The 21222-nt window shown below is 45.0% G+C and overlaps 1 protein-coding gene across 1 annotated transcript in view; it reads right to left on the bottom strand.

Annotated features, from left to right (window-relative positions):
* LOC135057277 (vasoactive intestinal polypeptide receptor 1-like) overlaps nt 1–21222 on the bottom strand; it is a 335092-nt gene that overhangs the window by 263454 nt on the left and 50416 nt on the right. Inside the window, exon 5 of the mRNA XM_063963168.1 lies at nt 11809–11923. Coding sequence (XP_063819238.1) covers nt 11809–11923 — 115 coding nt within the window. The remainder of the gene's footprint in view (nt 1–11808; nt 11924–21222) is intronic.

Here is a 21222-nt window from a genome sequence, read left to right as displayed (position 1 = left end):
CATTGGATGCCCACGGGGGGAGTTGTTGAAACAGAAGCCAAAGAAAACCCTTGTAGGTAAATTTCCCTGAGTTACCCAATTAAATTCCAGCAGTAATTAACTTACGAAGAGGGTTAAACATTGTGGCCACGGACAAAAATTTGGGTGAGACATTTCAGAGCAGGGTTATGCCCAGCTTCACAAGAAATAGAAGCATTCGTGACATCGTCGTGAAGACTGATATCTCAGGATTTAATACCCCTATACCACATTTCTTACAACAAAAAAATGGGTGTTATAAATGTAGCGGGTGTGTAACCTGTAGTTACATGGTGCCGGGTGATAAGTTTTTTCACCCCTATACGGGCAGAAAATATAGCATTTGATACCCGCTGTCATGTGAATCACGCTTCATCATTTACTTGCTGAATTGCCCATGTGTTCTTGCCTACATTGGCAAGACAGATTGTCATTTCAAAACTAGAATGGCCCAGCATAGATTAGAGATGAGCGGGTTCGGTTTCTCTGAATCCGAACCCGCCAGAACTTCATGTTTTTTTTCACGGGTCCGAGCGACTCGGATCTTCCCGCCTTGCTCGGTTAACCCGAGCGTGCCCGAACGTCATCATGACGCTGTCGGATTCTCGCGAGGCTCGGATTCTATCGCGAGACTCGGATTCTATATAAGGAGCCGCGCGTCGCCGCCATTTTCACACGTGCATTGAGATTGATAGGGAGAGGACGTGGCTGGCGTCCTCTCCATTTAGATTATAAGAGACTGAGAGAGATTTACTGGAGCTGACTAGGAGGAGTACTGTTACTGTAGAAGTGTAGAGACTGAGTGGAGAGAGTTTACTAGTGAGGACAGTGCAGTTTACTTTATAATCCGTTCTCTGCCTGAAAAAAGCGATACACAGCACACAGTGACTCAGTCACATACCATATCTGTGTGCACTGCTCAGGCTCAGGCCAGTATGCTGCATCATCTATTATCTATATATAATATTATATATATCTGTCTGACTGCTCAGCTCACACAGCTTATAATTGTGGGGGAGACTGGGGAGCACTACTGCAGTGCCAGTTATAGGTTATAGCAGGAGCCAGGAGTACATAATATATTATATAGTGAGTGACCACCAGACACACAGTGCAGTTTATTTAATATATCCGTTCTCTGCCTGAAAAAAGCGATACACACAGTGACTCAGTCAGTCACATACCATATCTGTGTGCACTGCTCAGGCTCAGGCCAGTGTGCTGCATCATCTATTATCTATATATAATATTATATATATCTGTCTGACTGCTCAGCTCACACAGCTTATAATTGTGGGGGAGACTGGGGAGCACTACTGCAGTGCCAGTTATAGGTTATAGCAGGAGCAGGAGTACATAATATATTATATAGTGAGTGACCACCAGACACACAGTGCAGTTTATTTAATATATCCGTTCTCTGCCTGAAAAAAGCGATACACACAGTGACTCAGTCAGTCACATACCATATCTGTGTGCACTGCTCAGGCTCAGGCCAGTGTGCTGCATCATCTATTATCTATATATAATATTATATATATCTGTCTGACTGCTCAGCTCACACAGCTTATAATTGTGGGGGAGACTGGGGAGCACTACTGCAGTGCCAGTTATAGGTTATAGCAGGAGCCAGGAGTACATAATATATTATATAGTGAGTGACCACCAGACACACAGTGCAGTTTATTTAATATATCCGTTCTCTGCCTGAAAAAAGCGATACACACAGTGACTCAGTCAGTCACATACCATATCTGTGTGCACTGCTCAGGCTCAGGCCAGTGTGCTGCATCATCTATTATCTATATATAATATTATATATATCTGTCTGACTGCTCAGCTCACACAGCTTATAATTGTGGGGGAGACTGGGGAGCACTACTGCAGTGCCAGTTATAGGTTATAGCAGGAGCCAGGAGTACATATTATATTAAAATTAAACAGTGCACACTTTTGCTGCAGGAGTGCCACTGCCAGTGTGACTGACCAGTGACCTGACCACACTGACCACCAGTATAGTTAGTAGTATACTTATATTGTGATTGCCTGAAAAAGTTAAACACTCGTCGTGTGACTTCACTTGTGTGTTTTTTTTTTTTTTATTCTATAAAAATAAAACTCATTCTGCTGACAGACAGTGTCCTGCAGGTCCGTCATTATATAATATATAATATATACCTGTCCGGCTGCAGTAGTGATATATATATATTTTTTATATCATTTATCATCCAGTCGCAGCAGACACAGTACGGTAGTTCACGGCTGTGGCTACCTCTGTGTCTGCACTCGGCAGGCAGTCCGTCCATAATTGTATACCACCTAACCGTGGATTTTTTTCAGTCTTCTTTATACATACATAGTTACATAGACATCTTCTCTTTATCAACCAGTCTATATTAGCTGCAGACACAGTACAGTACGGTAGTTCACGGCTGTGGCTACCTCTGTGTCTGCACTCGGCAGGCAGTCCGTCCATAATTGTATACCACCTAACCGTGGATTTTTTTCAGTCTTCTTTATACATACATAGTTACATAGACATCTTCTCTTTATCAACCAGTCTATATTAGCTGCAGACACAGTACAGTACGGTAGTTCACGGCTGTGGCTACCTCTGTGTCTGCAGTCGGCAGGCAGTCCATAATTGTATACTAGTATCCATCTCCATTGTTTACCTGAGGTGCCTTTTAGTTGTGCCTATTAAAATATGGAGAACAAAAATGTTGAGGTTCCAAAATTAGGGAAAGATCAAGATCCACTTCCACCTCGTGCTGAAGCTGCTGCCACTAGTCATGGCCGAGACGATGAAATGCCAGCAACGTCGTCTGCCAAGGCCGATGCCCAATGTCATAGTACAGAGCATGTCAAATCCAAAACACCAAATATCAGAAAAAAAAGGACTCCAAAACCTAAAATAAAATTGTCGGAGGAGAAGCGTAAACTTGCCAATATGCCATTTACCACACGGAGTGGCAAGGAACGGCTGAGGCCCTGGCCTATGTTCATGGCTAGTGGTTCAGCTTCACATGAGGATGGAAGCACTCAGCCTCTCGCTAGAAAAATGAAAAGACTCAAGCTGGCAAAAGCAGCACAGCAAAGAACTGTGCATTCTTCGAAATCCCAAATCCACAAGGAGAGTCCAATTGTGTCGGTTGCGATGCCTGACCTTCCCAACACTGGACGTGAAGAGCATGCGCCTTCCACCATTTGCACGCCCCCTGCAAGTGCTGGAAGGAGCACCCGCAGTCCAGTTCCTGATAGTCAGATTGAAGATGTCAGTGTTGAAGTACACCAGGATGAGGAGGATATGGGTGTTGCTGGCGCTGGGGAGGAAATTGACCAGGAGGATTCTGATGGTGAGGTGGTTTGTTTAAGTCAGGCACCCGGGGAGACACCTGTTGTCCGTGGGAGGAATATGGCCGTTGACATGCCAGGTGAAAATACCAAAAAAATCAGCTCTTCGGTGTGGAGGTATTTCACCAGAAATGCGGACAACAGGTGTCAAGCCGTGTGTTCCCTTTGTCAAGCTGTAATAAGTAGGGGTAAGGACGTTAACCACCTCGGAACATCCTCCCTTATACGTCACCTGCAGCGCATTCATAATAAGTCAGTGACAAGTTCAAAAACTTTGGGTGACAGCGGAAGCAGTCCACTGACCAGTAAATCCCTTCCTCTTGTAACCAAGCTCACGCAAACCACCCCACCAACTCCCTCAGTGTCAATTTCCTCCTTCCCCAGGAATGCCAATAGTCCTGCAGGCCATGTCACTGGCAATTCTGACGAGTCCTCTCCTGCCTGGGATTCCTCCGATGCATCCTTGCGTGTAACGCCTACTGCTGCTGGCGCTGCTGTTGTTGCCGCTGGGAGTCGATGGTCATCCCAGAGGGGAAGTCGTAAGCCCACTTGTACTACTTCCAGTAAGCAATTGACTGTTCAACAGTCCTTTGCGAGGAAGATGAAATATCACAGCAGTCATCCTACTGCAAAGCGGATAACTGAGGCCTTGACAACTATGTTGGTGTTAGACGTGCGTCCGGTATCCGCCGTTAGTTCACAGGGAACTAGACAATTTATTGAGGCAGTGTGCCCCCGTTACCAAATACCATCTAGGTTCCACTTCTCTAGGCAGGCGATACCGAGAATGTACACGGACGTCAGAAAAAGACTCACCAGTGTCCTAAAAAATGCAGTTGTACCCAATGTCCACTTAACCACGGACATGTGGACAAGTGGAGCAGGGCAGGGTCAGGACTATATGACTGTGACAGCCCACTGGGTAGATGTATGGACTCCCGCCGCAAGAACAGCAGCGGCGGCACCAGTAGCAGCATCTCGCAAACGCCAACTCTTTCCTAGGCAGGCTACGCTTTGTATCACCGCTTTCCAGAATACGCACACAGCTGAAAACCTCTTACGGCAACTGAGGAAGATCATCGCGGAATGGCTTACCCCAATTGGACTCTCCTGTGGATTTGTGGCATCGGACAACGCCAGCAATATTGTGTGTGCATTAAATATGGGCAAATTCCAGCACGTCCCATGTTTTGCACATACCTTGAATTTGGTGGTGCAGAATTTTTTAAAAAACGACAGGGGCGTGCAAGAGATGCTGTCGGTGGCCAGAAAAATTGCGGGACACTTTCGGCGTACAGGCACCACGTACAGAAGACTGGAGCACCACCAAAAACTACTGAACCTGCCCTGCCATCATCTGAAGCAAGAAGTGGTAACGAGGTGGAATTCAACCCTCTATATGCTTCAGAGGTTGGAGGAGCAGCAAAAGGCCATTCAAGCCTATACAATTGAGCACGATATAGGAGGTGGAATGCACCTGTCTCAAGTGCAGTGGAGAATGATTTCAACGTTGTGCAAGGTTCTGATGCCCTTTGAACTTGCCACACGTGAAGTCAGTTCAGACACTGCCAGCCTGAGTCAGGTCATTCCCCTCATCAGGCTTTTGCAGAAGAAGCTGGAGGCATTGAAGAAGGAGCTAAAAGGGAGCGATTCCGCTAGGCATGTGGGACTTGTGGATGCAGCCCTTAATTCGCTTAACAAGGATTCACGGGTGGTCAATCTGTTGAAATCAGAGCACTACATTTTGGCCACCGTGCTCGATCCTAGATTTAAAGCCTACCTTGGATCTCTCTTTCCGGCAGACACAAGTCTGCTGGGGTGCAAAGACCTGCTGGTGACAAAATTGTCAAGTCAAGCGGAACGCGACCTGTCAACATCTCCTCCTTCACATTCTCCCGCAACTGGGGGTGCGAGGAAAAGGCTCAGAATTCCGAGCCCACCCGCTGGCGGTGATGCAGGGCAGTCTGGAGCGACTGCTGATGCTGACATCTGGTCCGGACTGAAGGACCTGACAACGATTACGGACATGTCGTCTACTGTCACTGCATATGATTCTCTCAACATTGATAGAATGGTGGAGGATTATATGAGTGACCGCATCCAAGTAGGCACGTCACACAGTCCGTACTTATACTGGCAGGAAAAAGAGGCAATTTGGAGGCCCTTGCACAAACTGGCTTTATTCTACCTAAGTTGCCCTCCCACAAGTGTGTACTCCGAAAGAGTGTTTAGTGCCGCCGCTCACCTTGTCAGCAATCGGCGTACGAGGTTACATCCAGAAAATGTGGAGAAGATGATGTTCATTAAAATGAATTATAATCAATTCCTCCGCGGAGACATTGACCAGCAGCAATTGCCTCCACAAAGTACACAGGGAGCTGAGATGGTGGATTCCAGTGGGGACGAATTGATAATCTGTGAGGAGGGGGATGTACACGGTGATATATCGGAGGGTGAAGATGAGGTGGACATCTTGCCTCTGTAGAGCCAGTTTGTGCAAGGAGAGATTAATTGCTTCTTTTTTGGGGGGGGTCCAAACCAACCCGTCATATCAGTCACAGTCGTGTGGCAGACCCTGTCACTGAAATGATGGGTTGGTTAAAGTGTGCATGTCCTGTTTTGTTTATACAACATAAGGGTGGGTGGGAGGGCCCAAGGACAATTCCATCTTGCACCTCTTTTTTCTTTTCTTTTTCTTTGCATCATGTGCTGATTGGGGAGGGTTTTTTGGAAGGGACATCCTGCGTGACACTGCAGTGCCACTCCTAGATGGGCCCGGTGTTTGTGTCGGCCACTAGGGTCGCTAATCTTACTCACACAGTCAGCTACCTCATTGCGCCTCTTTTTTTCTTTGCGTCATGTGCTGTTTGGGGAGGGTTTTTTGGAAGGGACATCCTGCGTGACACTGCAGTGCCACTCCTAGATGGGCCCGGTGTTTGTGTCGGCCACTAGGGTCGCTAATCTTACTCACACAGCTACCTCATTGCGCCTCTTTTTTTCTTTGCGTCATGTGCTGTTTGGGGAGGGTTTTTTGGAAGGGCCATCCTGCGTGACACTGCAGTGCCACTCCTAGATGGGCCCGGTGTTTGTGTCGGCCACTAGGGTCGCTAATCTTACTCACACAGCTACCTCATTGCGCCTCTTTTTTTCTTTGCGTCATGTGCTGTTTGGGGAGGGTTTTTTGGAAGGGACATCCTGCGTGACACTGCAGTGCCACTCCTAGATGGGCCCGGTGTTTGTGTCGGCCACTAGGGTCGCTTATCTTACTCACACAGCGACCTCGGTGCAAATTTTAGGACTAAAAATAATATTGTGAGGTGTGAGGTATTCAGAATAGACTGAAAATGAGTGTAAATTATGGTTTTTGAGGTTAATAATACTTTGGGATCAAAATGACCCCCAAATTCTATGATTTAAGCTGTTTTTTAGTGTTTTTTGAAAAAAACACCCGAATCCAAAACACACCCGAATCCGACAAAAAAAATTCGGTGAGGTTTTGCCAAAACGCGTTCGAACCCAAAACACGGCCGCGGAACCGAACCCAAAACCAAAACACAAAACCCGAAAAATTTCAGGCGCTCATCTCTAGCATAGATACGCTATCAGGGAAGCCATCAAGTCAGGAACCAGCGACCAGCCAGTAGCCAGGCACTTTATGCAGGCTAAGCATAATATGGCAACCCTTAGATATCGTATCATAGATCATGTGCCACCCTCTTTACGTGGGGCTGACAGATCCAAGAAACTACTGCAGCTGGAATACAAGTGGATTCATCTATTAGATACAATATATCCTAGGGGGTTAAATGAATCTCTGAATCTTAGATGTTTTCTATAGCTTGCATTTAGAGTGTCCATGATTTAATGGTTTCATACGATATGGCAGTAGTATTGTTCTATAAATTTTTATGATAGTTGTAGTCTTTGCACGTTGACTTACTGTATAGTATGGGATCAGTACTAAATGCCGCCGGCCGGAATCCCGGCGGTCGAAATACCGACGCCGGAATCCCGACCACACAATCCCGACAGGGGTGGCGAGCGGAACGCAGCCCCTTGCGGGCTCGCTTCGCTCGCCACGCTCTGCACGCTATTATATACTCCCTCTATGGGTGTCGTGGACACCCACGGAGGGAGAATATGTCGGGCTTGTGGCGGTCGGGCTTGTTCGGTTGGGATTCCGGCGTCGGTATTTCGACCACCGGGATTCCGGCCGGCGGCATCTTGACCGCATCCCTATAGTATGTGGCATGTCTTATCTTATTTTATAAGTGCACCTGATTTTTATGTATATATTCTTTCATGTATTTTTCTTTGTATGTTTATCTAGAGCAGTGGTTCTCAAACTCGGTCCTCAGGACCCCACACAGGTCACGTTTTCCATGTCACCCAGCAGCTGCACTGTGTATCACCAACTGTCACATTTGAAAAATCTACAGGTGACCTGCAAAACATGAACCGTGTGGGGTCCTGAGGACCGAGTTTGAGAACCTGTGATCTAGAGCATCATATCATGATTGGTAACGCTTTTGTCATTTTGGAGACTTATGTATATAATGACGTTCACTGCACAGTTGTTTATTGACGTTACCATGGCTACTTAGTTTAGCCCCTGCACGCTCGCTGGATGGACCGTGAGGGAGTCACTTCCGGGTTGAAGGGATGGGATGTATCCGGATGCCGGACAGCGTGTACGGCGGCGGCGGGAGACCTTCATGCGGTTAAGGTATTTAAACTGTTTGTGTGTTTGTAAATGTATCCTGACGACAGGGCTACGGCTCCGAAACGTAGATGTGTCATTAAAACTGCTTCACGTTTGATATTTGAAAGTCTCGGAGTGCTGCCTCCTTCCGTTGTGTATATATATATATATATATATATATATATATATATATATGGGAGATTATTGCGCCACTTGTGTACAACCCCAGTAATCTACTAGCCATGTGTAGTCGAAATAAATAACACTCCCTATGGGTTAATACAGGGCGTCAGCTGTCCCCCAAAACACAGGGATGGTGGTTCCCTGTAGCAACGGATTAATAACACACGAGGGGGTGGGGGATATAGCGACCAATGGTGTCTTAAAATAATTCAATAAAAGTGGATCTAGAAGATATATAAAAATATATGTAATATATCTATAAAATAATGAATAACCAGATCGAGTGGATCTATAAAAAGTTAATTTATTAATACATTAATACAGACAATGATTAAACAGCTAGACTAAAATTTGAGCAGCAAAACTCCTTAAAAAATGGGATAAAAACAATAGACACAATGCAATATAATACCAGTTAAAATGTATGCTAAAATATGTAAAACAATTTTAACTTAACTTGGTATGAGGTCACTGCCAGGTAGCCCAACGCGTTTCGTCATTCAGACTTCATCAAGGGGTAAAGGTAGAGTGGGACCAGACTTCTATTTATACCAGTAATACTCTCATAGTAATTGTGACATCACTTCCTGTTAATTAGGCATGATATTGTAAAATGGACTGGGAACTTCTATTTATATTTGTCCAGTAGCCTCATTTAGTAGTATATGTGTACATAATATTGTATCCGTGTTTAAAAAACAGGTTTGGTGCTGGAGAGCTTTAAAAAACTCCCATATAGATGCGCCGGCGGATCTTTTCCGCCCCACTTCTGCAGCCGCGGGCGCACGCGCATTTGCGTACCGGAAGTGGTGCGGAAGTGACGCGACGGCCCTAAACCGGAAGTGGGGCGGAAAAGATCCACCGGCGCATCTATATGGGAGTTTTTTAAAGCTCTCCAGCACCAAACCTGTTTTTTAAACACTAATACAATATTATGTACACATATACTACTAAATGAGGCTACTGGACAAATATAAATAGAAGTTCCCACTTCCCAGTCCATTTTACAATATCATGCCTAATTAACAGGAAGTGATGTCACAATTACTATGAGAGTATTACTGGTATAAATAGAAGTCTGGTCCCACTCTACCTTTACCCCTTGATGAAGTCTGAATGATGAAACGCGTTGGGCTACCTGGCAGTGACCTCATACCAAGTTAAGTTAAAATTGTTTTACATATTTTAACATACATTTTAACTGGTATTATATTGCATTGTGTCTATTGTTTTTATCCCATTTTTTAAGGAGTTTTGCTGCTCAAATTTTAGTCTAGCTGTTTAATCATTGTCTGTTTTAATGTATTAATAAATTAACTTTTTATAGATCCACTCGATCTGGTTATTCATTATTTTATAGATATATTACATATATTTTTATATATCTTCTAGATCCACTTTTATTGAATTATTTTAAGACACCATTGGTCGCTATATCCCCCCCCCTCCGTGTGTTATATATATATATATATATATATTATACAGGTTGAGTATCCCATATCAAAAATGCTTGGGACCAAAAGTATTTTGGATATTGGAATTTTTCCATAGTTTTGAAAACATTTTCACTGTGCAGTATTTTTTCAACACCTGCCAAAAATTTCTGCACAGTACTGGGTGTATATATATATATATATATATATATATATATATATATATATATAATGTTCCTTAGCAATCTATCTAGCCAATGTAAGGTGACTAGTGTACCTTTAAAAGTCATAAAGTGCGTGGCAGGTACACGTTAAATATAACAGGCATATGATGTGTCAAACACTATTTAAGTAGTCAGGTTTTAAGACTCTGTGAATAATGCAGGACCTGCATGAAGGTGGGGTACCTTGGCGATCGGTTTGCAGGCTTCTGTGCAATGGCTAATCCACTAACTAAACCCCCATCATTTATGTATTGAAGTGTTGAGGATAAGTGAGCTTACTTTGGTGAGTGCTGAGTTTTCTGTTTGTATGTATTAGAGTGATGTGGTCATAGGCTACATGCACCCCACCCCATGAGTGGTAAGTGCAGTTGTGTACCCCGCTTCTGGGGTGGCGAGTGCTGTGTTACGTGTACCCCACCCTATGAGTGGTAAGTGCATTGCTGTACCCCGCTTCTGGGGTGGTGAGTGCTGTGGTTTTCTATTTGTGTATATGACAGGGTTAATCTATGGTTAACTCTTATTAACCGTGGCCACTAGCTTTCTCATGCACCCCTGTCTGGACTCTATTATCCTGAACCTGTCTCAGCTGTTCCTTAGCAATCTATCTAACCAATGTAAGGTGACTAGTGTACCTTTAAAAGCCATTAAGTGTGTGGCAGGTGCACATTAAATCTAGCAGGTAGATGATGTGTCAAACAGTATTTAAGTAGTCAGGTTTTAAGACTGTGAATAGTGTAGGACCTGCATGAAGGTGGGGTACCTTGGCGATCGGTTTGCAGGCTTCTGTGCATTGGCCAATCCACTAACTAAACCCCCATCATTTAATTATTGAAGTGTTGAGGATAAGTGAGCTTACTTTGGGGAGTGCTGGGTTTTCTGTTTGTTTGTTTGTTTGTATATATTTAAAAAAAAAAAAAAAAATATATATATATATATATATATATACATACACACTATTAGATCTGCACTAAAAAGGTCTACAGTCCATATGTCTACCACTAATGGTAGACATGTATTAGATCAACAGGGTCAGGAGATCGACAAGGTCAAAAGGTTGACATAGAATAGGTAGACTACAGGGTCAAGAAAAATTGCACTTTGTATGATGCATGTTATAACTGCTTCAGTGCTAATGATACCCTCTTCATGGACTAACCACATGCACTCCAAAAACAAGCAGTTGGCAACCCCCAACTACAAATCCTGCATTTGCCACTGCATACATACACAATGACAGAGTAAAGGTGGGGTTGCTGAAACAAATAGTCGACACAAGTTTTTTGGGGGGGTTTACGTGTTTTCACAACTTTTTCTTGATTTACTCTCCAATTGGATTATAATTGGGAATAGTAACCTGTGGCGAGTTCAGCAGTAGTGTAGCAAGTCAACTTCCCCAAAGCGTGGTGAGCACCATGAGTCTACGAGGGCACACATTTTCACTGATTGTGTCACATATGATGCAACATATAAAATGACACCCAAAACCTACAAAAACTGCCGTGTCGACCTTTATACACCTTTTGTATCAGTGGACCTTACCCACTGCCTACCTTTTACCCGTAAAACTTTTGACTCTGTTGACCTAATACATGTTGATCGTATGGGGTCGACCTAATGAATGTCTATTTAGACATTGTAGATCTTCAATTCCACACCTGCCTTGTAGTAAGAGGGCTAACAGAGTTCCTCGTAATACAGTCACAATCTGCTGTATCGCAGATTATTAAGAAGACACCTTTATGGGAAAACAATGTAAAAGCCTTTCAAATTGATGATTTGCCCACTGAAGGTGACTGCAGCGCATGATAGTATAAAAAAATAATAATACTGGTTATTCTGCAAATAACTTTGTACTTTTTGTAATTTTTTGTCATACACAGCCCACGACCCTTACCTCCACTGGAAGAGCTGAGTATTGACTCATTATCTGATCTCATTTTCTTGTAACATTCAGCCTCCTGCTCTAGAACCTGAAGAACAACAGCACATTCTGGGTGTGTGGAGCGGACCTGATGAAAAAGAAGAAAGGTGCAATAGAAATATGTAATGAACTGCAAAAGAAGAAACCTTCAGCATATGTTACAGAACTCGCAACCTTTTCTTTTATGACATTTAAATGACATTGAAACAAATTAAATCATTTTGGTGACTGAAGTTTTCTGGCATTCTCCTTTGAAGTTTGAGCAACAATTATACGGTCTAAAGAAGCACAGACAGACTTACATCATAGGAGCCTATTAGCATACAGCCATTGATTATTATTATTACATTTTATTTATAAGACGCCACATGTGTTTCGCAGCGCCGTACAAAGGACAGTACAGGGGACAAAACATTGCATTACAGTAAATAAATAACAGAAATAGAGTAGAGGTAACAGAGCACCACACATTCTCAAGACATAGTACAGCTAAGATGTAAGTATTGAGGGAGTGATCATCGTACTACTAGAGGCTGGTGGTCATAGATGGAGTTGAGCCTTTACTAGCAGGATAAAGATGGTCGTTGAGTAGGGGAGAGCTGTGAGTGAAATGTGTTGAGACGAGGGCTTAGATAACAAGAGGAAAGAGGGCCCTGCTCTGAAGAGCTAACAATCTATTGGGGAGGGGCGACAGACAGATGACAAGATGTGCAGGCAAGTGGGAGGTAGCCTGATGGCAGTATGCAAGCAAAGCTGAGATGTTCACGGCATGAGGCAGGGGGGGTGGAGGCGCGGCTTCAGCTCTGGGTTATGCATCAGAAGGGTACGCTTTGATGAATAGGTGGGTTTTTAGTGCCCGTTTGAAGCTTTGCAAGGTTGGGGAGAGTCTAATGGAGCGGGGGAGTGCGTTCCACTGAAGGGGTGCAGCACGGGCAAAATCCTGAACTCATGCATGGGAAGCAGTAACCAGGGCGGTGGAGAGGCGACGGTCATTAGTCGACCGTAGGGGGCGGGAGGGAGTATGAAGGGAAAGGAGGTTGGAGATGTAGGGAGCAGTGGCATTAGAGATGGCCTTGTATGTGAGGGTGAGGAGTTTGAAGAGGATTCTGTAGGGGAATGGGAGCCAGTGTAGATTTTGTTGAAGGGGAGTGGCAGATGTGGTGCGGCGTGAGAGAAAGATGAGCCTAGCTGCGGAGTTCAGGACAGATTGGAGGGGAGCAAGATGGGAGCAAGCGAGGCCAGTGAGGAGGACATTGCAGTAGTCAAGTCGTGAGATGACCAGTGAGTGGATGATGAGTTTAGTTGCACTCTGGGAGAGATATGGCCTGATACGAGCAATGTTGCGTAGCTGGAAACGACAGGATTGTGCCAGAGCTTGGATGTGGGGTGCAAAGGAGAGGGAGTAGTCAAGAGTGACGCCCAGGCAGCGGAGTTGGGGAACGGGGGAGATGGTGGTGTTGTCAACAATGATGGAGATATTGGTCAGGGGTGTTGCTCTGGATGGGGGGAAGATGATGAGTTCCGTTTTGTCCATGTTGAGCTTTAGAGAGCGTTCAGACATCCAGGAGGAGATTGCAGAGAGGCAGCTCGAAACCTGAGAGAGGACAGAGGGGGACAGATCAGGAGATGAGAGGTAGAGTTGTGTGTCATCAGCATAGAGGTGGTATTGAAGGCCAAATGAGTTAATGAGCGCACCCAGGGAAGAGGTATACAGGGAGAACAGAAGGGGTCCAAGGACAGAACCCTGAGGGACACCAACAGGAAGGATGGAGGGGTGTGAGGTGGTGCTTGAGGCAGACACAGAGAAGGAGCGGTTAGTGAGGTAAGAAGAAAACCAGTCAAGGACAGTGCTAGAGAGGCCAGCGTTTTGGAGTGTGCCGAGGAGGAGAGGATGATCTACGGTATCAAAGGCAGCAGAGAGGTCCAGAAGGATGAGCAGAGAGAAGTGGCCCCTGGATTTGGCCAAAAGCAGGTCATTGGTGACTTTTACCAGGGCAGTCTCAGTTGAGTGGAGTGGGCGAAAGCCAGATTATAGTGGATCGAGGATGGAGTTGTCAGAGAGGTAGCTTGTGAGACGGCTGTAAACTAGTCGTTCAAGTAATTTGGAGGTGAAAGGGAGAAGAGAGATGGGGCGGTAGTTAGTGGGTGATGAAGGGTCGAGGTTGGGTTTTTTGAGAATAGGTGAGACCAGAGCATGTTTGAATGGTGAGGGGAAGATGCCGGTGGAGAGGGACAGGTTAAAGAGGTGAGAAAGGTGGGAGCAGGCAGTGGGGGAGAGGGAGCGGAGAAGACGGGAGGGGAGGGGGGGCAGGTGGTGGGGGGGGGGAGGATAAGATGAGGGAGTGGACTTCCTTTTCTGAAGTCGGATGGAAGGAGGACAGGGTGGGATAGATGGAGGGGAGGGATAGAGGGGGCAGGGGGGTAGCAGAGGGGTGACGGCGGGAGATGTCATGTCGGATATCCTCAATTTTGGAGATGAAGAAGGAGGCAAAGTCAGTGGCAGTGAGGGATGATGGGATGGGAGGAGGAGGGGGGCGAAGGAGAGTGTTGAAAGTTTCAAAGAGACGGCGTGGACAGGAGGACTGAGAAGAGATGAGTGCTTGGAAAAAGGATTGTTTGGCGAGGGAAAGAGCAGAGCTGTAGGAGGAGAGAATAAACTTGAAATGGAGGAAGTCCGGCAGAGAGTGAGATTTCCTCCAGGAGCGCTCAGCGGAGCGTGAGCATTTTTGTAAGAAGCGTGTTAGTTTGGTGTGCCAGGGCTGGGGTTTGGAGCGGCGGAGGGGGACAGAGGAGAGGGGGGCCACAGAGTCGAGAGCAGTGGTTAGGGAAGAGTTATAGAAGGTGGCTGCCTGGTTGGGACAAGTCATAGTGGAAAGAGGAGAGAGGAAAGTCTCGAGGGAGGACATGAAAGTGGGGTTGAGAGACCCAAGATTGCGTCTGGTGGTTGTGGGTCTGGGCGTGGAGAGGAGGAGGGAGGATGAGAGGGTGAAAGAAAGCAGATGGTGGTCAGAGAGAGGGAAGGGAGAGTGTGAGAAATCAGAGAGATCACATCGGTGGGTGAAGACAAGGTCGAGGGAGTGGCCGAGATTGTGAGTAGCGGTGGAGGTCCATTGAGAAAGTCCAAAGGAGGTGGAAAGGGTGAGGAGATTAGTGGAAGCGGCATTAGTGATGTCAATAGGGATGTTAAAGTCTCCGAGGATGACAGAGGGGAGGTCAGAGGAGAGAAAGTGGGGAAGCCAGGCAGCAAAGTTGTCAAGGAAAGGTGAGCAGTGGCCAGGGGGGCGGTAGATCACTGCCACAAGGAGGTGAATGGGGTAGAAGAGGCGGATAGTGTGGACCTCAAAGGTGGAGAAGGTGAGAGAGGGCTTAGGTGGGATGACACGGAAGGTGCAGTTAGGGGAGAGAAGGACGCCCACGCCTCCACCCTGGCGACCATCAGGTCTGACTGTGTGGGTGAAAGAGAGGCCTCCGTAGGAGAGGGCAGCAGGGGAGGTGGTGTTAGAGGAGGAGAGCCAGGTTTCAGTGATGGCGAGAAGGTGAAAAGAGTGGGAGATGAAGAGGTCATGGATAGTTGGCAGCTTGTTGCAGATTGATCTAGCATTCCAGAGTGCACAGGAGAAAGGAAGGGAGGGGACAGGGGAGATAGGGATAAGGTTGGCTGGGTTCAGAGTGTTTGTGGGTGATTTTGAATTTGGGGGTTGAGACCTGGCAGTCAGGATTGGTATGTGACAGGATCAAGGAGCCATAATTTGGTACAGTAGTGTTAAGGGGAATAGAATGGTGTAGGTGTAATATAGAATGAACAAGGAGAATGCGGGGTGTAATGTAAGCAAAAGACAGTGCAAACAGTATTTTTTGAAATAATGTTAGAAACGGAAAGGCTGAGATGGATACACAGTGGTTGTAGATTGTGTTTATGAGAGTGTGAGCAATGTGTGAAAGCAGTAGGGCTGTTACTTAATGAGACAGGTTGTTCAGTGTCCAGGCTGTGCAGGCTGCAGTCGTTGCTGGTGGTGGTATGGGTAACTCACTGTAGTCTGTTGTTTGTAGTTCTTTTGTGGAGATGGGGGAGATATTCTGCTGTCCCTCTGTTTATCTCCGTATATCTCCATAGATTATATCATCATACTTTGTACTAACATACTTAGCAACTGAAATGCTAGCAGCCTAAAGTGCTTGCATCCTTGGTCAATACTAGTTAAATAACCATGCAGACATGGATGCAGGGTTAATTGATAGCAGCACCCACCCTCTGAAAACTCCACCCACAGCAAAAGGTTGTATCAAGGTGTGAACAAATCACTATACCCCCACTAATACACAGTGAGAATAGACTATAGTCTGGCCCAGAAACAACTAGCAAAATACAAAATTGTCAATACCTATCATTGGCCCTCACTCCGAGTTGATCGGTCGCAAGGCGAATTTAGCAGAGTTACACATGCTAAGCCTACGCCTACTGGGAGTGTATCTTAGCTTCTTAAAATTGCGACCGATGTATTCGCAATATTGCGATTACAAACTACTTAGCAGTTTCTGAGTAACATCAACCTTACTCTGCCTGTGCGATCAGTTCAGTGCTTGTCGTTCCTGGTTTGACGTCACAAACACACCCAGCGTTCGCTCAGACACTCCCCCGTTTCTCCAGCCACTCCTGCGTTTTTTCCGGAAACGGTAGCGTTTTCATCCACACGCCCATAAAACGCTGTGTTTCCGCCCAGTAACACCCATTTCCTGTCAATCACATTACGATCGCCGGAGCGATGAAAAAGCCGTGAGTAAAAATACTATCTTCATTGTTAAATTACTTGGCGCAGTCGCAGTGCGAATATTGCGCATGCGTACTAAGCGGATTTTCATTGCGATGCGATGAAAAATACCGACCGATCAACTCGGAATGAGGGCCATAGTACAAAAAGCATGTAATGTCTGGATGTTAAAGTTGCAGCAGTGAGAGATTGTCAATACCTATCATAGTACAAAAAGCATGTAATGTCTGGATTGATGCTTCAAGTTCCACTCTACCTGCTAGACATACGATTTGCACAGAACATGCTATAGATTTTTCACTCCTGAAACAGCAATCTATTATGCCACTAACCCACTATAATTGTCACAGATGAGTACACTCAATAACAAGGCATTTGTTGGGTCTTATGTGTGGTACCCCATAAGGTGGTTTAAGGGTATGTTGTATTGTACTCGTTCTGTCACAATAACAGCTTCACCACAATACTTAAATCAAGCCATAAACATTTACAGTACATATAATTCAATTTCACACTCACAAAATAAATAATATTTTTTTTTACTGAAACTCTGGAGTTTATGTTCTTTTGGTAGAGTCCTAAAAACAAACTCCTCTCTAAAGGATTCAGTTTACACCTGCCTATTCCTATACTAGACAGTGTATAAATCACAATACACTAACAACACTTATACAGAATGAACAGTAAGTAATTTAATTTAATTACCCCTTTAAGGGTCTTTACACATTACTGTGTATTATACCTACATGAACCCTTCGGCTCATATATTGTGTGCAAATCTGGCTCTGGTGCTAGCCTGTGCCTCCTGGCCCTTTTAACTCACTGCATGCCCCTGATTTGGAGGCATGTCTTTTGCACCTAGTATAGGGTAGATGCTGTGGTGCAAGTGTGCACTGATGGTGACTGGTAACAAATATAGCACACATGTAAAGGTATTTGCAACACAAAATTCATACAACTATGCAAACAATGTAATAATTCATACTTGCTAATGTAGGGCTTTATTAAGGTTTGTAAGCAAACCAAAAAAGCAAGCAACTAGGCAAAACCATGTTGCACTGCAGGTGGGGCAGATGTAACATGTGCAGAGAGATTAGATTTGGGTGGGGTGTGTTCAAACTGAAATCTAAATTGCAGTGTAAAAATTAAGCAGCCAGTATTTACCATGGTCAGACACAATATAACTCACACAAATCTAAATCTCCTGCACATGTTATATCTGCCCCACCTGCAGTGCAACATGGTTTTGCCCAGTTGCTACATTTTTGGTTTGCTAACAAACCTGAAAAACCCCATATGCATTTATTTAATGCAAACATATTTTGAGCATCAAATACGTAATTTATTTCAGACTCTGCTTCAACCCCACTATCCACAAATCACCACTCTCCCATCAGGTGTTATTTCTCATGCATCTCAGTATGTTTTTCTTTGATGATAAAAAGGAAAAAAAACATTTGAAATACGCACTATGTAGAGAACTTTCCCACAGCCTCCGCCACCTCTCACCACAGGTCTACTGAAGCTAATAATTCTGTGAACAACACGCTATGTTTGTGGAACTACAGTACTATGCTAAATATATTTCTCGGATATTATATTTTTTATTCTATATATTGTTTTTGAAATAATTGCCATAGTAATATCAGTGCCTCTCTCTCCAGAAATGACGAAATGGTGTCATAGAACTATATAAATGAGTGACTTTATTTGTGCTCATTTTTTATTTCTATTAACAAAAATAGATTTCCTAATGAAAGACAAAATTAATTGCCTACCTAACGTGCAAATTTGCAGCAGTTACTCTACTATGTAGGGTAAGTAGAGTTGAGGAAGACCTCTAGAGGTGTGAGACATTGGAAATATTTATGTACAGATGTAGCCAACTTTATCTTGACTGTTTCTCCGCCGAGACGGGCGTTTAGCCACGCTAAGGCGATAGCTGAGTTTAATCACAGGCAGGCGCGTTGAGACGATCTAGATACTCATCATGCATTACACATCTCCACCACTGTGTGGCTAATGCTCCACTAATCCAGTACTTTCGATCGTACAGTATAGCGGCGGATTGATCTACAGCTCTGGCAATACTGTAGGCGTAACGGGAAGCGGTGGAAAAAGTATGGAGTACAGTACTGTATGTGTATGGAGACGCAACTACAGTAATTGTGTAAAAGGAAGAATGTACAGTACAATGTATAAACACCGTGCTTTTAAAATATATGAGCGTCTGAGTTCGCTAATGCATAATGGGAATGGAGGACTAGCAGGAGGCGGAGGAAAACACCGTGCTTTACAAATGCGAGCGTCCGAGTCCTCTAAGGCATAAACCAACAGCAATGGGGCGAGGGCCGGGCGCTGTTTGCAGTACTTTCACACATGAAATTAGAAATCTCTCATGAGGCGTCGTGGGCTAGGGGTGAAGGCTCCCACCTCCCTCACTGGGGGTCCAGGGTTCGAGACATGATGTGCTTTCTTTCTTTTTTTTTTTTTTTTTTTCTGTAATAATGCACTGTATTATTTTATTTACATTGTAAGACAGTCAATGGAAGGATGCACACAGGTTTCACATAAATCAAAGTACATCTGCAGGAGCGATTCTTTACGCTAAATGCACCCAAACAGCGTGAATGAAATGAGTGTATTCTGGCGCTACCAACTAAGCAAAACAGTACTGTAGATCTTCAGCGTTTGTGCATTGCACAGGACCTGAATTTCCTCCCTGTGCAGGCCCCCAGGGGGGAAGGGCGATGGGGGTAGGGGGGAGACGATGGAAAATACTGTGCCTTTGAAATGCAATTACATGAGCGTCCGAGTACACTACGGCATACTGTAAACCAACACCAATGGGAAGGAAGTGCCAACCTTATTTTTAATGTGTTCCCGTGACATTCACTTTAACATTTTTTTTTTTCTCTCCAATACAGTACATCCAATGGAAGGATGCACACAGGTTTCACATAAATCAAAGTACATCTGCAGGAGCGATTCTTTACGCTAAATGCAACCTACAGTACGGTACTGTAAGTGAGCAAAATAGTACTACAGTGGGCGTTTGTGTATTGCACATGACCTGCATTCCCTCCCTGTCTACTGCATGATCTGTGCAGGCTCCCATGGGGGAAGGGCAACAGGCTAGCAGGAGGCGGAGGAAAACACTGTGCTTTACAAATGCGAGCGTCCGAGTCCTCTAAGGCATAAACCAACAGCAATGGGGCGAGGGCCGGGCGCTGTTTGCAGTACTTTCACACATGAAATTAGAAATCTCTCATGAGGCGTCGTGGGCTAGGGGTGAAGGCTCCCACCTCCCTCACTGGGGGTCCAGGGTTCGAGACATGATGTGCTTTCTTTCTTTCTTTTTTTTTTTTTTTTTCTGTAATAATGCACTGTATTATTTTATTTACATTGTAAGACAGTCAATGGAAGGATGCACACAGGTTTCACATAAATCAAAGTACATCTGCAGGAGCGATTCTTTACGCTAAATGCACCCAAACAGCGTGAATGAAATGAGTGTATTCTGGCGCTACCAACTAAGCAAAACAGTACTGTAGATCTTCAGCGTTTGTGCATTGCACAGGACCTGAATTTCCTCCCTGTGCAGGCCCCCAGGGGGGAAGGGCGATGGGGGTAGGGGGGAGACGATGGAAAATACTGTGCCTTTGAAATGCAATTACATGAGCGTCCGAGTACACTACGGCATACTGTAAACCAACACCAATGGGAAGGAAGTGCCAACCTTATTTTTAATGTGTTCCCGTGACATTCACTTTAACATTTTTTTTTTTCTCTCCAATACAGTACATCCAATGGAAGGATGCACACAGGTTTCACATAAATCAAAGTACATCTGCAGGAGCGATTCTTTACGCTAAATGCAACCTACAGTACGGTACTGTAAGTGAGCAAAATAGTACTACAGTGGGCGTTTGTGTATTGCACATGACCTGCATTCCCTCCCTGTCTACTGCATGATCTGTGCAGGCTCCCATGGGGGAAGGGCAACAGGCTAGCAGGAGGCGGAGGAAAACACCGTGCTTTACAAATGCGAGCGTCCGAGTCCTCTAAGGCATAAACCAACAGCAATGGGGCGAGGGCCGGGCGCTGTTTGCAGTACTTTCACACATGAAATTAGAAATCTCTCATGAGGCGTCGTGGGCTAGGGGTGAAGGCTCCCACCTCCCTCACTGGGGGTCCAGGGTTCGAGACATGATGTGCTTTCTTTCTTTTCTTTTTTTTTTTTTTTTCTGTAATAATGCACTGTATTATTTTATTTACATTGTAAGACAGTCAATGGAAGGATGCACACAGGTTTCACATAAATCAAAGTACATCTGCAGGAGCGATTCTTTACGCTAAATGCACCCAAACAGCGTGAATGAAATGAGTGTATTCTGGCGCTACCAACTAAGCAAAACAGTACTGTAGATCTTCAGCGTTTGTGCATTGCACAGGACCTGAATTTCCTCCCTGTGCAGGCCCCCAGGGGGGAAGGGCGATGGGGGTAGGGGGGAGACGATGGAAAATACTGTGCCTTTGAAATGCAATTACATGAGCGTCCGAGTACACTACGGCATACTGTAAACCAACACCAATGGGAAGGAAGTGCCAACCTTAT

This window comes from Pseudophryne corroboree, chromosome 3 (genome assembly GCF_028390025.1).
Source record: "Pseudophryne corroboree isolate aPseCor3 chromosome 3, aPseCor3.hap2, whole genome shotgun sequence".
NCBI lineage: Eukaryota > Metazoa > Chordata > Amphibia > Anura > Myobatrachidae > Pseudophryne > Pseudophryne corroboree.
This window is presented reverse-complemented; position numbering and strand designations above follow the sequence as displayed.